Source organism: Micropterus dolomieu, linkage group LG19 (assembly GCF_021292245.1).
Source record: "Micropterus dolomieu isolate WLL.071019.BEF.003 ecotype Adirondacks linkage group LG19, ASM2129224v1, whole genome shotgun sequence".
Lineage (NCBI taxonomy): Eukaryota > Metazoa > Chordata > Actinopteri > Centrarchiformes > Centrarchidae > Micropterus > Micropterus dolomieu.
The window spans coordinates 26397915-26420741 of record NC_060168.1 but is presented as its reverse complement, the minus strand read 5'-3'; the positions used below and the strand labels follow the sequence as shown (position 1 = coordinate 26420741).

Below are 22827 nucleotides of genomic sequence, written 5' to 3'. Positions count from 1 at the left end.
GCTGTGAAGCTAGTGAAAAACAGATAAGGATGGTAAGGATGTTAAGTTTTTCTGGCTGACTGCCTGGCTTCTCATGTGGTCTAAGAGTCTGGGCTTTCAATAGACAGATAGGACACTGCTGTAAAGATATGATCTCCATAGCCTCAACAGACTATTAGCTATAAATGACCATGAGATTATTGCTGCCATATCTATACACTAAAATTTGACTCTTAAACTCTTGAATTTGGGTCAACTGCAAAATCAAACATTTACAACAGCTAATGCAAACTGTAACAAAATGTTGAAACATAACACTTAAATATCAATCGATCAACGATTTTATGAGAGATAAAGAGATATCATGTCCCTGGAAGCAGCCCATCCTTTTTCCATGGTAGTCAATAGCTGGTAAAGCCTCTTTCCCCGCCTCCCTCAGTGAGCTCTAAAACCTGACCTCCTTAATCTTTCAGTGTCTTGATTTCCCTCAGCTTGACTGGGCGTGAACACACATCAGCACTTAAGATGAGGAGCACCGTCGCCTGTTGATTTCTGCAGGCGCTTGGAGATGAGCATCGGAATTTGGATCGTCAGTGTTGAGCCCCACACTGGGCTACATTTGTTTATTCTGAGAATCCAGATTGTGAGGTAAAACTGCAGTCAGCGGCAAGTGATACCATAGCCCGAATCCTGATATATTCGTTTTGTAATGCAGAAAAAATTATACATATACTGATATATAATTATAAATATATACTTATTATACTACCACTAATAATGATAAGTAAGATGGGCTGCTTTACATAAAAAGCTCTGGCCAGGGTTATAGGGTGATGTTTATATTTATTTTACATCTACATGGCTCTCCTGCTGAACAATATCCAGGGACAAGTTGCTATGGCAACTAGCAAGCCCATACTGGAGGGCGACCAGGATACATTAATAAGCTTACAGTGAGCTTCTTTGGCTCCTTCTGTTGGTCACGAGCATGGGCGGTGGCTGTAGGATTTCAAGCCATATGTGCATGCATACAAAAAATATACAAACACATTCATGATGATAAATATGCACTTACATTGATGTGCAAAACACAGATAGCATTTTGTGATGAAAATTTGAGATGCCAGGAACTCGATGTTAGAAACTGAGAATGGCTAAAATGCCCTAAGAAAGTGTTTCACCATCTGCCGATTTTTCCTATCGGCATCATGGTACCCACAGTTTGAAGGATGCACTAGTGAAGGCGTGGGGATGCAGCAGGCGGAGGGAGGGGGTCTGCGCCTAGTAGGGAACACAGACAGAACACGACTAGCTGGTTGGGGGGGTATTGTCATAAGCTAAGGATTCCCCTAGAAAAAGCCCCCCCCCCATTCCCCCACAGCCACGGTAAGCTAGTGTATGGCCGTGTTATCCGGGCCAAGGGTGGTGCACTATGTGGGTCAGCATGCACACATGTGAAAAGTCATGTGCATGCTGTTTCAAATATTTATATGTATTTATTCAGTATCCACTACTGAACTGCTTTTATTTACATATTTTCAATTGAGATACAATGCATAACTCACTAGCAAGTTGCTGGCCCCTGTTCTTAATTTTCAGAACCCCAGCAGAATTAAGCTAAATAAGTGCAAATGAGTATTTCTTTTATGTGCCACATGCAAACAATACCACTTACCAAATATTAAAACATTATTCATTAGATTAGACCACAATTCAGTCTTCAGTGAAAGATATCATTTCATTACTGCTGTTTACAATTTTTTTTAATCATATGCAATAGAAATATTAAAAAGCAATACTGAAAATTCAAAGTATGAACTGATACCAAGTGAATTTGGAGTTTTTTCAGACTCTGCGGTATTTACTTGTGGGTTGTGCTGGATATCAGTCAACATCTGCCTCCATATTTAACAGAATTACCAGTTAATTCCTAATACTAGGAAAATCGTACCTTCATGATGAAAGGTAAAACATAATGTTTAATGCTGTCTCCTGATTAGACAGCTGAGAGGAGAGTCCGGCCTTGCTTGATCTTAATCCAAGTGATGGGCCGGCCAACTGACCAACCATCACACATGCTGGCCAACCCTCAAACAGACACTGACATCCCCCAAGCCATAAGCATTGCTAAAAAAAAGCTAAGTTGCTAATTTAAACTAAAAAGAGGTACTTAGTGGACACAGGCAGTTAGACCATTTGGTTTGACAATTTGGTATAGAAGGCCAGTTGAATCATTAATTAAATATATTGCATTAAGCAAGTCAACATTAATAAAGCATTACATTTTAACATAAATAAATCATTACTCAGTCATTAATTTTGAAACATAGCATAATTAACAATAAACAAAGACCATCATCAAGATGATCGTATGGCCTAGAGATCTTGTAATTAGGGCAGATATACTGTAGGCCAAGAACAAGGTAAAGGCTGAGAAAAAGATAACTTTTAACATGTTTAAGCATCAGTAAAGCTAAAGGTTGTCACCACCGAGTATTTAACATTTAAGCTAACTGATAGGTCAAACCATGACTCTAAAACGGTGTTTCTGCAGGTTTTAACAAGTGCAATTTAAGACCTTTTTAAGACCATTATAAATGCAATTGAAGACTAATTTCACATCCATACTGGTATATAAATTCATTTATTCACATTCAACAATCCAGATAGCGTAATGTAAGACATCACACTATCAGGCAACATGGCTTGAAACAGCTCACGTCTCCATTGCTTTTATATGACTGATGTTAAGAGACTGTGTGTAAAGTCCAGCGCACCTCTACTTTTAATGTTGTCAAACTATATACAAACGGAATTTACGTATAATGCCTTTAACTGTTATACCCAATTACCTAATTTGAATGTTTTCTTGCACAAGGTGCAGCGGCCTTTCAAATAATTAAGGTGCTGTTAGAGTCAGATCTCACCTCCCCCGACACTGTCACCTTTTTTACTCTGAGGACTTTGTAGGTCTGTGGTAACATTAGCTGTTTAGATTACAAAACATTGGCCGTTAGATTAACGTTAATGTTACTGCTAGCGACAGTGCTGTGTGAGATTGTTGTCTTAAATATGACTGTTGAGAGAGATGAGCACTTTGATATTTGTCACAAGATGTTTATTTCTTTCAGTGATCGGTTCTTGTTGAGGTTGTGATTCCCCCACGTCTGCTACACACAGCTTTAACTATAAGTACTGATGTTAGTCTTGGCTACTTGACATTTGTCAGCTGATATTACCTTGTATGTCTCCAAAGAACACAAAAAATTCTGTTGACTATTGTTATCAATCATCATCAGTCATTTTGAGGTGTTGCTCCCACATCTGACATAATAGTATTGCCATCTTGTAGAGGTGCATCTCAAAAAATTTGAACATGGAAAAGTTCATTGTGAGCAGCAGAACTAGACTGAGAAATTAAAGGCTCAGGAACCCTTTGCTGGTGTTTTGAGTTAATTAGCTGTTTAAAGAGCTCTTTTCAGGTTGACATTTCTGTAAAATTGTAATACATTTTCAGATACTGGAGTTTTGAGTTCCATGAGCTATAAACTGTAATCACCAAGATTAAAACAAAAAAGGGCTGGAGAAACTTGCAGCATTTATTACACATTTGGGTGGACTGACATGGAATGCCCTTCTCCTCTTTTGTTTACTTTTAGTTTTAAATATTGTCCATATGTGTTTTATGTCCATTTTAACTCTTTTTGACTTTACTACTGACTGAAAGTCCAAGGACATGCTAATCATACAACACAGATAAAACATCAAATATTAAAACTGAACTTTTGGTAAATGAGAAAAGTTTAGTACAAGTTGAAAAATGAAAATACTCCCAAAACACGTTTCATGTTTTACATGAAAGTGATTATGCAGTGTATTTCTGTGTGCTGGAGTATTTTCACTTTCTACCTCATGCTTAAAGATACATTCAGGGCCATACACCCAATACCAGAGCCTGATGTTGTTGAAGAGTGCCTTCTTTGCTGCTCCGATTTAAGTCTGGTTTAAACACATAAGAATATACACATCCAGACCAACCTGTTGGTAAGTGCTGAAACAAAGACTGACCTGCACAGAGTAGTTATGAATCTAACTAGGTGGTATTATTAATCGTGACGTACTCTAAAGTCTAAGAATAAATGAAAGTTATGTTAACAGAAACAATTATTACTTATTACTTTAGGTAAATAGGTGCATCTAAACCTTCTCAGAGTTTGCAATATATGACACCTTCTACTTGGCTTCAAAACTATTCAGTTGGCAGATAATTATTTTTTTCAACAAGACTAAGGGAATGTCACATTTGTCTCTTAAAGAAATGTTCAAATAAAACCAGTATAAACATCAGCTTCTCTTTTTTTACTTTCTACTAACATATATACAAAATGTTAACCTATAAACACCATGTTAATATTTTCATTTACAGCTGTTAACTATAACATATTGTTAAGTTTAGATCACACTATTTACAATTAACATAGGAAACTGATGACTGAAGAATGTGACTTTATTTTTAGTATATTTAGTCTGATCAATTTTATATAACAAAAATGATTCCTAATACACAAGCAATAGTTTAACAATTTAATCTTGCATTCATGAAAACATCAATATTTAAAGGTTAAAAATGGTAAAGTAGTTATTTATGACTTGTTGTAGCAGTTATATAATGCTAGAACCTGTTCATAGGAACCCAGTGTCGTAATTTGAAATTAGTAGTGTTCAGGTGTGGAGTAAAGGTTAAAAGAAAAGGCTGAGCCAAGCAATGTGCAGGATCTGAAAGAGCCTTGCTGGAAGCTGGGACTGTTATTTCCTGTAGAGCTAGATGGTGCTTCATCTGGATGGGTTCTGGATTAAGCAGCGCTGGCACATGAAAGACAAGATGGGTACAGACTTACTGACAGTACACAGTTTTTTCCCCCACCTGCCATAAACATACTTAACTCTGAGATCGCCTCAGCTTGATGGCATGTTGCAAAAATTAGGTTGGCCATGTGAATTACAGTGTTCATGTGTGCAATATTAATCTTGCTGTCGGACACTGCAGTAAAAATCTATGCTGAAAGGCAATGTGCAATAATCTATGCTACTAGACACATGTTGACCACTCAAGTAAGCTTGCTGTATATTTCTTAATAAATTATTTTATATTTCTTATTAAACTGTACTACTTGACATACATTTTTTTATCACAGATTCTAATCTCCAAACAAACTGAGAAGCAGCTGTCACACACCTAATTTATCTCCTTAACTAATCTAACTTTACCAAACTCAGGAACATCCCCCTAGAGCCCAGCTACCTGTTTTCACCACAGGTGCAGAGTAGGGCTGCAAAGATTAGTCGGCGTAATTGATGACAATTATAAAAATTAGTCGACGTGAAATTTCATTGTTGACGCGTCGTTACAGAGATACTGTTTAAGGGAGAGATAGCAATATTCTTATTATGAACATTTCTAGTTGTTCATTTCTAACTGCAATGCACTACTTGGAATGCTAAGGGCAGTATCGTTTCCACTGTCTGCCATGACTGCTTGACTGTAAAACTAATAAAATCTAATATTACCCATTTGGAAAGTTTAATGTTAACATTACGCCAGCTAAACTAATGAGCGGTGCTATTACTTTCCAACTTCACACAGACGTCTTTCGTTCAAAGTATTATCACCCTAATGACTAACACTTCTTTAATACATGCTGACTTCTCTTTGACTCTTTAAAAACTGGGGTTAGCACACATTCCCTTTCATTTAGCATCATTAGCACACCTTTGGGCTGCTTGAAACTGCTAATTAGTTTAGTGAGCTAAGCTAACAAGCTATGCATGTAAACACCTATACCTGCTAATTAATGTTACACAAAAATAAAGTACTAGAATTTCACTCACCACCTGGAGCCCAGTCTTCCTGAACTGTCTCTCTCTACCATTAATGACAAAGCCTGCCATTATTCGTCTGGTATTTGCATGAAGAAATCTCCAAAAGGCTCAAACAGGCAGAGCGGCAGAGCTCCATGGATCAGCTGAGTGAGGCTAACAGACAGAGGAAAGAGACAAGCCATGACAGTGGCAGCAGCCACCTGTCAATCAAAGCGGCCACACCCCTAATAATGCAGAACGTTAAGGCTTAATATAATTTAAACAGGAGAATTATAAAAAATTCACCCCCCTCACAGTTGTCACAAATGGCAAAATTAGCTATATAAACACTAAAACCATATTTTGAACCAGGCTGTAAACATGTTTTATTCTGCTGTAAGGTTGGGCATTTTAACATGGGGTCAATGGAGATTTTCTTTTGCAGCCAGCCTCAAGTGGCCACTCGATGAATTGCAATTTTTTGTTACTTCCTGATTGCATCGGAAGTGAGAGCCAGAGGTTGCCGCTTGCTGTAGGGAATAGTATGTAGCTGCAGTACTGGAGGCTGCAGTTTCAGGACCGCAATCCTAGGACCGGAACTGCATTTCTAAGACCCTTGTTTACTTTGATACTGCAAGTTTGCTTGCTATGTTACACTTACAGCCTCCTTAAGCCAATTACCCTTACCACAACCATCACAGAGTGTGTGCCTAAACTTAAGTTATTGATTATATGCACCCAGGGACACCTTGTAAAAGAAATTCCCAACTGTTCAATTACAAACGGGTCTTTCCATGAACCAGTCCATCTCTTTGTTATTAACATATCTATTTAAGCCATATTAGTATTTTAAGTGTGTTTACTTATATCATTCTCAGAACTCTTTACTTGCCTCCTCCTCTATTGCTTTCCAGTTCTCTGCTGCTGCAGAAACTCAATTTCCCCACAGGGATCATTAAAGTTTCATCTAATCCAGCTGCCTGATCATCTACCCATACACCCATCTGTCCGTACTTCAAGTCATGTCAGGTTTATACAGCACATTTCATTCCACAGCAGTTTAATGTACCCCAATGATCTAACAAGTTTCCCTTATGCCTACCATCCTTCTATTCATCCCTCAATTTGTCAATATATTTGTTATATTGTTTGGCCTTTGGCTGCATCTTGTGAGTTACTTCTCACAGTTACTTCTTTATGTATTGAATTAAATCGTGACTTTCAGAAAATGTTGACAAATTTTGCATTCAATATTCTGCATTTGTTGTCATGGTGCCATATGCTTGCTAGTCAAGACTTTTGCACAACCTTCCTTAATACATGACATTATGTTCACATTCACACTTTGAGGTTAATTGATGACTGAATGCACATCTCACAAAATGGTATTTTGGACTAGTATTTTGGGAGGAAATAGGAAAAGTACCAACCAAACCTGAACCTATAGCAGACCACATAATCCTTGATCTTAAAAGTGGTCAACAATTTGCTTATGCAGTGATTTCTACACATATAATGTGCATTTACATGATAAGAATCCAAAGACACCTCCTTGGTGATCGTATAATTGAATCTGTATGACTAATACGATTAGGAGAATCCCATTTTGAAATCAGAACCCCCTCCCTTATTTAAGGAGAGGTTGAGTTAATGCTGTAGAGCCACTGCCGCGGGGGGCCGGCGGGCTTAACCATTCTGTCTGAGAGCCAGGGGTGTTTAGGGTGGGCTGGGTAAGTAATGGTGACCCACACTTGTGAACACCCCCGTCTAAACATGAAGCAGTCAGAAGGTCTAGATTCATTGCTCAGTCTCTGTTCCAATGGTGCGTTCAGTGTTTTAATTCTACATTTTTTCCCTATACCTGCCTCTTCAACTCCACACCAACCACGTCACATATGCGCTTTCCTGCCTAGAGACCACCCTCTGCTCCATCCAGCCCCCCCTACTCCCCTCCTCCTCCTTCTCCACCAGGGACCAAGTAGGTTTTCTGCACTTGCCACGGCAGCTCGCAATGGACAGCACCACAAAGACTCAGTGATCCCTCGCATCACCCGGACGCTTGACAGAAACCACAGCTGACAGGCAATCTTGGCGTTCAGTAGGGACATCTAGAGAAAGTAGAAAAGGGAGACAGAGAGAAAGAAAGCGGAGTGCTTTGTGGACTACCCCTTAAAAATAAATAAGGTTTTGAACCTGCAACGCAAACAGGCATTTTGTTTTACAGATCTTTTGTTGCCCTAAAAACAGAATCAGCACAATGGAAGAAGACATGGATGAGGGGCAGACCCAGAAAGGTGAGAAGTATTTGCATTTTCTGGTAGATTTTAAGTAAATCTGACATGGGTGTTTTGTCAGTGTGTTGGTGGTGCCTCCGCAGAGACAAGAGCACAAATGTTAGCCTTTCCCTTTCTGCATAGGGAAAGAGCAGCTGTTTGTGGTAATTCTTTTGTCCATTGAGTGTCAGCACTCCACTGAAGAGTGCACGTCTGTATGTGCTGTTTGGGTAGTCAGAGGGGTGTGAACTGCTTCAGCGAGGGATGGACCGTCTTTGTTTGCTTGATAAGGCTTTCATGCTTGTCGTGACGGCTAAGAGGGAAACATGAAGAGTAAAGAACCAAACCAAGCTTCTACACTCATTAATCCATCAGCTTTTGGGTTTTGTCCTTTGTGTCCAAATACTCAGACGTTGTATCTTGCAGCGATGCTTTGCAACATTCAGCGTGGATTTGATGCAGGAGCAGGGGTTTCTTTCGTTCATTTAAGAGGAGCAGTGCTTTCTTTGTGCAAAGTGGAATTACTATTTATACTTCACCCACCCACCACTACCCCCACCCCACTGCACCCCACAACCTTTTCTCTGCATGAACGATTAAGTGTATGTTTGGGAGACACAAAAGCAAGAGTCAGAGTATATTTTTGTTTACAAGTGGACTGCAACATTATAAATAAAGTAGTCCTAAAATAACACATGAGCAGAGATGGTCAGGATGCTGTTGTATTGTAGAACACACCTTTGTCTCTGCCTTCCTTGTCTCACACCCTTTTATATTTACTTCATGTGACAGGCATGGCTTCATATGTTTGTGTCACCCCCTTTCACCCCCCCACCACCGTCTCTCCTCTCTGCAACCTAGCGCTCCTCACAGGCACACACACGAGCTGTTGCCATGGCACTGGCCAAGTGTAGTCATTATCTATTCTCTCTTCACCCACTCCTGCTGATGACATTTCAGTAACACAGGAATAGTTCACTGTGTCTGAGAATGTGGGAGGGAGAGAGACAGAAAGAGGTACAGAAGGAGAGTCAGACAGACAGAAATTAAGTAGAAGATGATGACACAGTGAGGGGAAGAAAGATTGAGAGAGCGCGAAAAAGAGTGTGACAGGTTTGGGAGAATATAGGAAGTATAATCATCTACTGTAGAGATAGAATAATGCACAGTATGCACATGCAGTAGCTAAGGATATATTCTATTTTGTTCCCACTTTGATTAAAGGGGTCAAAAAAATTGCTGCAAGATCATTTATGAGGGTGCTGTTCATAACAATTTGTAATGTTCAGCATATGCACCGCCATCCTTACAGATTTTGATCCAATATTTCTTGGTCGCCATTACTAGGTGTGTACCCATTCCTGTTCAGAAAGCAAAATGTTTTAGCTTGGCCACTAACACAAATGTTCACCCAACTGAAAGATGCAGCCATGCAAGCTGTGCGTGCATTTCTGTATGCCATGTCCATTCATTTGGGTTTGTAAAAAATGTAGTACGCACTCATATACAGCAAGCACTGTTAGCCTAAATGTGGCTGACTGGCAAACCTCTTCTTCAAAATATCTAAAAGATTGTAAAATGTGCAAAAAGAGGGCTATAGATTTGTTTTGTATGTAAGTGCAGTCAGAGTTGGCTGGCACAAGCCATTTTAGCGTTACAAAAGAGAATGCCATTTTTTTAGCAGATGACGTCAATGTCTTTTGGTCACTTTGATGGTTAGAAAGGATGGCTTGGAGCTTAAAACTCAAGCAGAGAAAAGAGGTTCAAGATAAAATGTAAGATGCATTCAAAAAAGTCCACATATCCTGTTCTTGGTGTTTATGGCTGACACTTGCTGTGCTGTTTATTTCGGGCCTGTGTGTGTATGTAAAAAGTAAAATAACATCTCCAAAAGCAGATTACTTATAAAGTTTTTCTTAATACTACTGTGAACCATTCAAAAATAGTTTATTAAAAAATATAGAGCAACCTGTTACCTCAGAAGCTGACATTTAATCTGGTTGAATGGCCTAACAAATGTATGCAGCCAGTCACAGATATATTTTGCCTGATATCGGACAGAATAGTCAACCTATTACACTCCATTTCCATCTTCACTCTGATATTGCCTCCACTCTGTGAGGGAGGGTGATTCGATTCCCCCTATCACTAGAGACCAACGTATCCACCTAAATCTAAGGTCATTTCAAGTGATGAAATGATAAGTAGCCATGTCAACATACATGTTCTGTAGAGGTTTTAAGAGTGGAGCAGACATAAGTAAAAACAAAATACTTAGAACAGCCTCAATAGCGTCTATTTGTTTATAGCAGCCGCCATTGTTGTTATTGCTCCGCCTGTGACGCTGATTGGCTAATTGTTAGTCATTGCTCACTTTTTCAGCCGAGAAACCGCTGTTTCATTTCATGATGCCTGACCAGAATCAGTCAGCTGTGGAATGGGCAGATTCAAATATCTGACCAAGGTGACATGCCTTCATGAATCACTGCCCAAGTTGTCACCATAAACAAAATTTGATTTGTTTCTTTGAGTGACTTATTTAACAGAACATCTTCGTCACTTCGTCAAACTTTTCAGTAGTTTATTCAACAGACTAAAAATTTATTATAAAGTGCTCATAATGACAAGGTTTCACTTGGTTTGGAAGGGTGTGTATGCTCACTGTGGGTGAAAAATGAGTGCTATCAGCTGATTTAAAAACAAGTTCTCATTTATAACTTGGCTACAATTAGATCATGACACAACATTTCAGGAGATTTACTGGTTAATCAAGCATGACACAATGTAAGCTAGATATGTTAAAACAAGGTAGGGCTCACTGGTCACCGAACCATGCGGGTCTTCTATCAAATGACTGACTTGAAACCTGCCATCTCCTTTCCTGGTTACTGAAGACGACGAAATGATTGCTCTGATAAAGCATGATGAACAATAAAGCCACCCTGTCAGGTTTCGTTCCATGTCACTTTGTCATTCTCATCTTGTGGAAATACCTGTAATCGTTTCTAAGAATCTTTGCTCATTTTCAGGAAAGGTTAAAGACACAACCAGAAATCCCAGCGCCAAAATCACACATAAGAATACATACATACAAGAATACATTTACATGGATAGCATGATAAAGCCTGTCCATCAAAGATCAAGTCAGAGGTTGGGTCGGAAACACTAAACATTCAAGCAAATATTGCTCAAAGAAGAAGTTCTCTAAAGCAAAAGCACTATAACAATATTTCTGTCCAGCCATAAGAATTTTAAAAGTTTGTAAATGTCACGGAACATTGTTTACCTATGAAAGGCCCTTTCTGTGTTGAGATTTACTGGGGCTTTTATTGCTAACTGGGCACTATATTTACTATCTATTAGAAATGCATGCCACTGTTAACAATTTAATATATTTTGCCAGTGAAAATGCAATGCATGTCACCCAAATAAACTGCAAATAGGTACTTCCACCACACAAGCAGTGTAGGTGTCAATGAGTGCATTCACAGCAGGCTAATGCCCTTCTGTCTTCCTCTTGTGAGGCTGCAAATCTCAGATTATGAGTCAGATGCACCAGGTGGGCACTGCTCACTTCAGCTGCTAGCCAAATGTAGCAGTACACACTATGTACCACAGGTGCCATCAGCAACAGGGAGCAAACCCTCATCCTACGGTTGAAAAAGCAGGTTTAACTAATGTGACTGCCGAAAGGATAGAAGTTTTGCAGAGAGGTTCTGCAAATAAGCACAGGATGGGTAATACTTGTTAAGAATAAACCAAACAACCTTCTGGAGATTGTTGACACTGGTGTTGTTAACTGACACATAATGGAAAAACTGAGAGACACACACCTGTTAGCATTTCCTGAGCCAAGAATCTTCTCTGCAAGGCACCATTTGTCCTTCTGTTTGATTAGTCTTCTGACTTGGCAAGCTGTTACCATGATGAGAATCTCATTGATATTTTTGTCAATCTACATAAAACACAGCAGATTTTTTATCAAATGACATGGTATAAACACACCCCAATGCACAATGATAAGTTTAAGTTTTGCTGTATTTCTTAATTCTTCACTGAGTTTCATGCAACTCAGAATGTAAAGCTCCCATAATAAATGGCAAATCTGCATTGACGTTACGGAACAGTGAATTCACAAGAGGCTGCTTTGAATATATATGCTGTGGTCAGAATGATTGTTTATAAGTATACAGGATCACAAGTTATAAGTTATATAATTATAAGTTATAATATATAAGATAGTATTCATTTGTATTACATTCATGACTATATTAATATATTTCTACACTTCCAAGTCGTAGCATATTCAAGAGCTTTCTCTGATCATCTTGCCTTATAGAGCTGCTAACCCAACTATGACATAATAGCTTCAGCTCAGAGTACAGTATCATTGCTCATTAAGTTCTGGTCATGCTACAGTACATAACCCTTCTCTTTCTCTCTCTCTCTCTCTCTCTCTCTCTCTCTCTCACTCATTGTTCTGAACCCTAACCTGCCTGGCCCAGAAGAAGTTAAGGGATATCCACCAATTGTTCTTTGTTTGAGCAATTAGTGTTTTTATTAGTTTTTTTTTTTTTATTGTTCTCGCAGGAATGTTAAAAAAAATAATGCAATTTGAGACCATTCCCAAAGAACCTTACTGGGTCCTTGCAATGATGGTATCTTAAAATCATTATATCATTCAACATGATAGTGGTTTTGAATTCTCTTTTCTACTGTAGTGAGCTACAATAAACGGTATATAGTTAAAGTAAATTAACAAAATGAAATCAAGCTTAAATATATAGGTTATTCAGAAGAGAGTATTTGGAAACCAAAAGTCCAAATTGAATGCAACTATACAGATTATTGGAATGTTGGATTCATTAACATTGTGAAGGCAGCCTATTATTTGTTCTATTGTTTAGGAGCTATTAAATCCCTACACTCATTGGTGCTCGTTGCTTATTATCTTGGCAGTTAAGATATTTAAGTTAATTTCACCCAGCTGCATGCTTAAAATGTACAAATTTTGAGTTGTTAACATTTGGCCCTGAGTTGCTGGAGTGAACTTGGCACAGACAAAAGACGCAACCTTGCTCAGCAGTCACACAGTCATGTTCAGACTCTTCCATCTCTGAGTGAAAAAGAAAGAGAGGAAATCAGTGGCTGAGCTTTTGGACCTGGCCTGTAACGTCCTTTTAGCCCAGAGGGGTTATCTGTGTAATGTGTCTCATTCACTATTGTCCCACTGAATTTGTTGACATACAGTAAGTGGGTCACAGCTCTGAAGTACCCGGTCTATTCTCAGATTTTGCGCTGCGGTTGACATGGCAACCATACTGGTTGATTAAACATGCGCAGAGGAGATGGGGGCGTGCGGGAGTTGAAAAAACCTGCTCGCTTCTGGGTAAGGGGGGCTGCGCATTAAATATAGGAAAGCAATGAGACTCGTATACGCCCATTACTCTCAGACTGACACAGACACACCATCCCCCCATACTGAGGTCTCTCTCTCTCTCTCTAGGACTAGGCTCACTGCCACCCCACCCCCATTTAAAACTCCTCTGGTAACAAGGAACTAATAACTGCTAGCTGAATGCACAAAAATTTAGTCTGGATGTCTTGCAGTGTAAGTCAAGTCAACATGCATCAGACACAAAATTATATTATTCTCTTTTCTGTCACCCCCTTTATTTAATTTAGTTAATTTCCTTCTTTAATTCTGCATCTTATTAATTTATTCTGTAGCTGTAACTGCTCAAAAAGCAAAGCCTAATGTCCCTATATGACTTCGAAATGAAAAGATTTTAATTAGGGATGCACCACCAAAGACATACAATCAGTATGGTCTAATATCCTCTTTAAAAAGCAATTAGTTGGAATCAGTCCAATATTACTTTGATGATTGATATTCTGCTGACTGTAGAACTAGTACAGATATTTTTTTCTAGAATTAATTCTGTCAAATTAGCAAAAAAAAAAAGGTCTTAAAGGCATCATATTATGCTCATTTTCATATTTTATTTAGGGGTTGTAGCCGAACAGGCTCATATTGTGTAATTTTCAAACACCACCATATTTTTGTCATACTACACATTGCTGCAGCGACTCTTTTCACCCTGTGTGTTGAACGCTGCATTTTAGCTACCAAGTGAGGCATCACACTTCTATTTGAGCTTTGCTGGGAGTTGCACATGCTTAATACCTAGGTGAGGACTACTAGCCAATCAGAAGCACAGTAGGGAGGGTCCTGACAAACAAGGTAGTGTGAAGCAGATAGTTTATGTAAGAAAGGCTGGACAACAATCAAGCTGTTTTCAGGCAGTGCAGGAGCAGTGTTTTATGTGGGAGATGGGCTTCACTTTGCAAATCTATTATACACAAAAAAGATAACAATACACAATGAAGGAAAGGGCAAAAGGGAAAAAGCCAAACAGCGTAATATGACCTCTTTAAGGATAAGACATATATCTTCAGTGGGGTGAAAAAGGTGACAGTTCTGAGAATAGAGCCAAATTTTACTTTGCGCCGCTTGTGTTGCTGAGCCTCAAGTAGTGCTAGTAGATTACTTTGGACATCGTCACTAAATCAACTAAACAGCAATATTTCAGCAACCAAATTATCTGCGCATTACTGCATTACTACTACAGGCTCAGTTTGATTAGAACATGAACTCTGATCTGAAGTTTGAAAAAACAAGTTCTGACAGTTAATTTCAGTGCAGTTATGTTGTTAACTGCCTCAGTACTGCTGTGCCACAAATACACAACTAAAGGGTAGATCAAGACAAATAACTGACAGGCCACACGGTTTTATGTCAATGTAGAATATAAGTTTAGAGGGATATTTACTGGGGCAGCACGGTGGTGTAGTGGTTAGCACTGTCGCCTCACAGCAAGAAGGTGGGTTCAAACCCCGGTTGCCCCAGCCTTTCTGTGTGGAGTTTGCATGTGTCTGTGTGGATTCTCTCTGGGTGCTCCGGCTTCCTCCCACCGTCCAAAGACATGCGGACTAGGTTAATTGGTGACCCTAAATTGTCCTTAGGTGTGAGTGTGAGCGTGAGTGTCTATGTGTGGCCCTGCGATGGAGTGGCGAGGGTGTACCCCGCCTTTCGCCCAGTGTCAGCTGGGATTGGCTGCAGGCCCCCGCGACCCTGTACGCAGGATAAGCGATGGATGGATGGGGTATTTACTGACTCTGATATGGTACACATCTCTGAATCACTGAACGTGCCACTTTAGAGAAGATGATGAAATGCTCAGCCTGCATGTGTCTCAAAAGACAGAAGTCTCCAAAGAAACCAAAAAACCTATTTCGGAAGTGTATTATGTGCACTTATATAGCAATTGTTAAGGATAGAGATATGCTTTCAGCTTGAAAGAAGTGTCAGTGAGTGAAATAAATGTTATAGTGGAATTACTTAAAGGTGAGACTTATTTAGAATCAAATACAGTCTCTCCTCTGACGGGATCCTGTAAACAGGTGTTTCTGTATGTGTGTGTGTGTGTGTGTGTGTATATATATATATATATATATATATATAAATAACTAAATGGGACACACACACACACACACACACACACATCTGTGTGTGTGTATATATATATATATATATATATATCAGTACATTAACTGCATCAATCACTACTGTATTTGCTAGACCAGACCTGTTATGATCTGGTGAAAAAAACAAATCTAAGCATCAAGGCAACAAAGTAAGACAAGGATTCTTGAAAAATATTGTAATATTGTAATTATCAATGTGAAAAAACAATATCTAACTCATTAGAGGCTTAAAAAAAGGGCAGCAAATCCTTTGTTAATCAACCCCAACTGTCTCCTGGATGTTAGCGTCATGTTTTCATTTAAGGGCATCATTAGCTCTAAGCATTATTTAACAATAACCTCATCCCTCATGTGAACATTTACTGGTCACTGAGAGTGTGTGTGTTTGTGTCCCTTTTGCCTGTCGGATATGACACTGACAGATGGAGGAGAAGTAGGAGGTGGGAGGGGCCTTGGGAGGGGGTCATCCTTTCTCTTTGTATTAGAGAGAAGCCTTCTGTTTATTGGACCACAGTGTTTGGGGTCACGTAGGCTTCACTTTTTTTGTTGCTTTTTCAAACAGAGGCTTTTTTGTGTGTAGGATAAAATATTTAAAACCCCACCACCTCCTGAAATCCTGTCTCTTTGTTCAAAATTCATTAGACTAATCCTCGTGTTGCCAGATTTTCTATTTTGGCAAGTGAAATGTATTTGATTAACAATCAGTGGGAAGAATATCATAGTAATAGTTCTGTCCCTCTCAGAGACAGATGGGATACAAAAAGCATTTCAATCCTAAAAATAAATATCTATTTTTAAAGATTTTTAACCTAATGCTTAACCCAACACTTTGGGAATAGCCTCCAGGTCAAATAGAATACAGCAATTTAGTAAGCCATGTCTATTCTGCCATAAAAACAATAACGTACAATATCCAAAATTATAGAATTGCCTCCTGTCACACATGAGATTCGTTTTTGCTTCTATTGGTCCATTTAAAATCATCTTAGCCAATGTCAATAACGCCAAATTCAGAATTTGGCTTGCTGTTGGTCTGTACTTCAAAAGACAAGCAGGACTACACCTGTGAGCAAGATCAATTCAAATACTCGCGACTTCTCATCAAGCAGGGGGATCTTTAATTTTCATTGCAGGTAATGTTGGGCTAAGCAGAAATCATGAATAATGAATGTGAGAGGCTTGTGCTCTGCTGCACTGTGCCGCTGCTAAATTATGGATCAAGCATCCAGTAGCTCTTTGAGTCAGTTTGCACCACCACTTGCCATTTTTCACTGATTCCATCTGCAGTTAGTTAAGATCAATGAAGAGTTACAGAGAGGAAATGAGAGGACGTGCTGGTATGAGAGGAGGTTTTGTTTAATCCAGTGAGGACATATATCCCTTGGTATCAGAACTTGAGAAATTAATCACAGCTAATCAAACAATGTATCACAACAGTCATAAATCAATGGTCCAATCATAATTTTAATGTTATCCTCAAGAGTTCTGGATGCCCAGACTGTTGTTTCAGTTAGACTATCATGTAAAACATACTATTCAGTAGTAATTTTAACCTGCATTTGACCTGGTCACTTATAATTTCCATTTTCTAACATACCTTTCTTTACTGGATCCGAGGAATTTCCCGTCCACAAAATAAAAACACACCATCAATAAAACATCACTCTGGTTACATCCACTCACTAATGCTCCCATTTTACCCTGTAACTTCATCTGCAACTGTTTCCATGGAAACAAAACTGCTTTTCAGTCGAGTCACAAACATTGCGTTGTATCTTGCCAACTATTATAATGTAAACCAGTGGCCAGACATGTTATTTGGTCTGTAAGCAGTGGCGACACCCAACAAGGGAAAAATATAAATATATGTAAAATATATTTAATATGAAGAACAGCAAGATGCAGGATCCAGCTTGTCTAATCTGTGTGCAGAAATGTAAATAATGCAGAGGTAATAAACCTTGATTGAGGCCGTGACATAAATCATTTATATTACTGCTCATCTTCCTTCATGTGAAAGCACGGGCCCCTGAACATCTACAACACAAAATTTAACCAGTATGTCTCAAAGGTGGGTAAAAGAACGACTACATGAATATTCTCTAAAAATGAAAACGGTTTGCTCACCACGCAATGTTGTAATAACTGCTCCCACTCCAGGTGGTTTCTATAAGACGGTCTTTAATTTAAATTTGTATCTTACTCAGCAAATAAAAAGTCTATTTTGAGTACAACTGAAGATAAATACTGATCTTTTACAAATGTTTTGCTCACATATAACATTATGGGAAAAATAACAATCTACAGTAACAATCTAATTAGTTATTTAGTTGTCTTACTGAGTATTTAAAATGATTGAACAGTTCAGTTAAATCAGGCACACTGACTCAGAGCATGGAGGGTAAATGTGATAGCGCCCTCTCATCTTGTCAGAAAACACTATCACATCAATACATCCTGTCACTGCCTGCTTCCTAAAAGATAAGGTAACTCTATCGAAGAGGTGGTGACATAGTCACTTTCTGTCATAGACATGAAAGAAAGACAAGAAGCTGTTATTGTTACTGCATTTCTGGCAGCAGTTGCTTCATGAAACATAGACCCATATACATGCACTGCTAACCCACTGCTGAATGATAACAACAATTTCTATAAAATCACCCTTTGATTAAAAGCAACAAATTCACACCGCTTCTATGGGAGGTGTCTGGGAAACAACTAACTACTGTTTGACAAAGCAAGTCAAGATGAGACATCAAAGTTAATGACAAAATAATAATGCAATTAATAATTTGACCTTAATTATTTTAACAGGGGGATTGATAGTTTAACTTAAGAGTATAAAAAACAAAACTATCCACTGAACTTAAATTGTAAAATTGAAGAGGCAGAATCAGTTACAGGCAATTTAAACCTACCACAGGTTGACAGACTTACATGAATTAAGGTGTAAATTGGTGTGAAACCGCCTGGGAGTGGATGTCAGATGTCACAGTTAATACCAGATAGTCTAAAAGGCACCAAAGGTGATGTGTCTGCTGAATTTGATGTCCACACCCAGCTAATGTCAAACTCTCCAGGGCTGGGAAAGTGGGTGGGTTTGAGAAATACCAAGGCAGTGATGATCCAGGATCAATTGGTCTTAACCTGTTCCTTTAGATTAAAACCTTCAGAAAACCAATCTACCCAGACATGTACCTCCTGTTTAAACCATCTACTTGAGCATAAACTGGTCAAATTTTGAACTTTGCACAACTGAGCCCAGAAAACATCCACAAACAGAGGCTTATCTCAATCAATCAATTGAGCCATTTATATTTCTCAAAACTGTAGCCGACCTGACTGGATTCAAAGGGGTAATACGTACATTCTCAGCAAACCTTTCCAGGACAAAAGAGGTTAGAAATAAAGTAGGAAGGCAGAAAAGACATTCTACAGTCTAGCACTGGATTACATCAGCAAGGATGCGGATAATCTAGGGAAGCCTGTGTGAGGGTCGGAGCTGCACCAAGCGTCTGAGCCCAGCAGGCGGACCAGCTACTTGTTATTCCACTCAGGTTTGGATCAGAGTCAGAAGCAGAGAGTTGAGGAGGAAGGATATTTGCTCCAGCTCCTGCTTTGTAATGCAGGTGAAGATATAGCGAGATAACCATAACAGAGACGGTGCTAAAAACATCCTTGATGAACAAATCTTTAAACATCTGTGCAACTGACGATGAAAACTGATGAGGACAGCAGCGTGAATGCAGATGAATTAAATCATGGGCCATGATGGTGATGTAACTGATCAAGAGGAACTTTCCATTTATACAAACATGGGATTACATTTGCACATTTTATATGCTTGTATTTATTTGGACTTCAGATGCATATTTAGTAATCAGCTCTCCATTGTACGTAAGTTACAAATAGATTCAGAATGGGCAGGGCTTTTTGGAAAAATGTGTCTGTGCAGTTAATATACTGCATTGCATTGCAAGACCCTATATAGTCTGGTTTTATTCCTTAAGTCCAAAGGAAATAAACTCCACTTCTGCTGTTGTTACTCTGACAAATGACTGGCTCTGTACCCCAAAACATACACACACTAACAGACAAGCACGACAGGGAGAGTCATAACTCTAAGTGATTCATAGAGGCACACTCGTGTGCACAAGTATTTACAGACTCAGCTGAGAGCAATCTGTGTGAAGAGGAGATTGAAGTTGGAGCCATGCAGTTATTAGTCACCTTAAAGGCCCCCAGTAACAGGAATCCGAGCAAAGAAGAATAGGGTTAAAGGTCAGGAAGACTATGTAAAGCTCAGGCTGGGTTTTAGAATAAAATGTCAGCATCCTCTGTAAAGCTGATAAAAAACAAATCTGCTGCAGAAACCAGAATACATGGAAAAAATGTGACGCCAGCTCACTGCTTAGATAAGGTGGAAGTGTCCATCAAATATCTTACTTCATTTTGTGGCTTTGAATGCTCGGACACTTGATGCATAAAGAAATCAGCTGCCCATATATCAGGGATAAGAGTACAGTAGTCCAGCTTTGTCAAGTTGTTGTATTTTGTTCCACCGTGCATGCATGCATGGCGGCCTCCCAACTGTGGTTTGAATGTTTAAGATTTTCAAAAAGTAAATGGCAGTACAGTGTACAACATGCAAATGCATTCTCCCATTGGCAAAGTTTTGTTGAATTATTAAAATTTCAGCAAAATCATAAGAATCCTGTCTTACTTTGTGTTACAGTGCGCCAGACAGAAATTTTCACTCATCATGGATTTTCTTTGAGAAGTTAAACTTAACTTTTCTGTCTCCGTTGACTAATAGTTGACTTTTTTGATCTCTCTGTGTGTCTTTAGGATGCCTTGAATGCTGCATCAAATGCCTGGGTGGTATCCCATACCCATCTCTTATAGCCACCATCTTGCTGTATGCGGGCGTGGCTCTGTTCTGCGGCTGTGGACATGAGGCCCTGTCTGGCACTGTAACCATCCTCCAGAACTACTTCGAGGTGGTACGGAGCCCTGTGGATGCACTGGACGTCTTCACCATGTGAGTAGAAATGGATCACATTGCGTTTAAGGGTCACTTAGTTGCTAAAGAAAACATTAACCCTAAAGAATTGGCAATTTGTGTACCCACAAAGGGGGGAAAAAACACAAATTTAATATATGCTCTTTTACACAGCCTGCATTTTCCACACTTTCCAAATCTCCAAATTAGATTTTTGTTTTAGAACAATATGGCATGTGTATTATGTATGTTTATAAAGCAAAAAGAGAAACTAAAATTACTAGATCCAAAATAAAATCTTCAATTTCACTTAAAGACTTGTTATATTTTCAAGAACAATGTGTAACATAGTGTTGTGGATGTTTTCAGTCGTTCTCTATTCATTCTCTAGGATTGACATTATCAAGTATGTGATCTACGGCATTGCTTCAGCTTTCTTCGTCTATGGCATCCTGCTGATGGTGGAGGGCTTTTTCACCAGTGGAGCAATTAAAGACCTGTATGGAGACTTCAAGATCACCACCTGTGGACGCTGTGTCAGCGCTTGGGTAAGAATAACATTTTAGTGCATATTAACTGTTAAAATTAGCTTACATTTTGGCTGCGTTATCACAGTCAGAAATTCTTTCTTTTCTTTTACTATTTATTGCTATTGTAACATTTACTAATGTATATAAGCCTCCTTTGCTGTTGCACGTTCAGGAGTCAGTTGGTAATCAAACAGTCTTAATGTCAGGACATTTCCCAAGGAGTTACCCTCGAAGGTTGAGTAAGTGAAGGTCCAGAAATTAAACTTTTTTTCAGCCATGGTGGCACTAATGCTCATGCTATGTGTCTAGCTTGTATTGGTCTTGTATTGGTAAAGGTTGAATTTTTATTGGGTTACGTCAAATGGTCATCATATAGTATGGATTATTACTTTAGCTAATTTTTTATATAAATCAACTTAATAAGCAGTATATGTAGGGATGGAGCAAGCACAACAAATCAGTCAGCAAAACATGTTGTAATGCTTCTGTTAACTAAATGATTTGCCAATTTGCATGTGTTTGTGTACAGTATCTCAAAAATGTGTTCGTAATACAATACTGTACATCTGAAGTGCTCTAAAATACATTGAAAACGTCTCAATAATTTTATTATACTGCCATAATGACAATAAAAAAAAATCAGGAGAACTCTTACACGGATCAGAGAGCCTGCAAATGTCCTAACAAGATTATCTCTGGGATGTAATTGCTTAGCAAATCTGAAGCTCCACAGGGATGCAAAGGAAATGAGCTATGCTGTGGCATTTGTGGTCATTAAGTTAGCGTGTGATAATATTGTGCCCATGGAACCAAAACAAGACTTTTTTGGTAGAAATGGGAAAGTGGTGGCTTGTAACCTAAAGGGTCACTTGTTAACACCAGCCAAAGTAGTCAGTCTAATGTGCAATCATTTCACTTTGTTAATCGAAAACAGTACCCAGATGTGATCTGTGTTCCTCTGTTGCCTTTGCAGTTCATCATGCTGACATACATCTTCATGCTGGCTTGGCTCGGAGTGACTGCTTTTACTTCCCTCCCAGTCTTTATCTATTTCAACATCTGGAATATTTGCCAAAACACTACCGTGCTCGAGGGAGCCACACTCTGCCTGGACCCACGCCAGTATGGTAAAGATTAATATTCTGGCTCCATTTCCTAACCGCCCACTGCTCAGATCTCACTTACAGTGGGTACGGAAAGTATTCAGACCCCTTTAAATTTTTCACTCTTTGTTTCATTGCAGCCATTTTCCAAAAATCAAAAAAGTTCATTTTATTTCTCAGTAATGTACACTCAGCACCCCATCTTGACAGAAAAAAACAGAAATGTAGAAATCTTTGCAAATTTATTAAAAAAGAAAAACTGAAATATCACATGGTCATAAGTATTCAGACCCTTTGCGGTGACACTCATATTTAACTCAGGTGCTGTCTATTTCTTCTGATCATCCTTGAGATGGTTCTACACCTTCATTTGAGTCCAGCTGTGTTTGATTATACTGATTGGACTTGATTAGGAAAGCCACACACCTGTCTATATAAGACCTTACAGCTCACAGTGCATGTCAGAGCAAATGAGAATCATGAGGTCAAAGGAACTGCCTGAAGAGCTCAGAGACAGAATTGTGGCAAGGCAC

At 38.9% G+C, this 22827-nt stretch overlaps 1 protein-coding gene and 1 long non-coding RNA gene across 3 annotated transcripts in view; one reads left to right on the top strand and one right to left on the bottom strand.

The window, feature by feature from the left end:
- Nucleotides 1–22827, bottom strand: part of LOC123957183 — a 79707-nt gene that overhangs the window by 8292 nt on the left and 48588 nt on the right. The window contains exon 6 of one of the 2 annotated variants that reach the window (XR_006821753.1): nt 1097–1260. The exons of the other annotated variant lie outside the window; for it this stretch is intronic. This is a non-coding gene — a long non-coding RNA (uncharacterized LOC123957183). Of the gene's footprint in view, nt 1–1096; nt 1261–22827 lie in introns of those variants that run through there. 2 annotated transcript variants of the gene reach the window in all.
- gpm6aa (glycoprotein M6Aa) overlaps nt 20530–22827 on the top strand; it is a 5848-nt gene continuing 3550 nt past the window's right edge. The window contains 4 exon segments of the mRNA XM_046029790.1: nt 20530–20571; nt 20573–20700; nt 21053–21209; nt 22165–22318. Of these exon segments, the coding sequence (XP_045885746.1) occupies nt 20530–20571; nt 20573–20700; nt 21053–21209; nt 22165–22318 (481 nt within the window).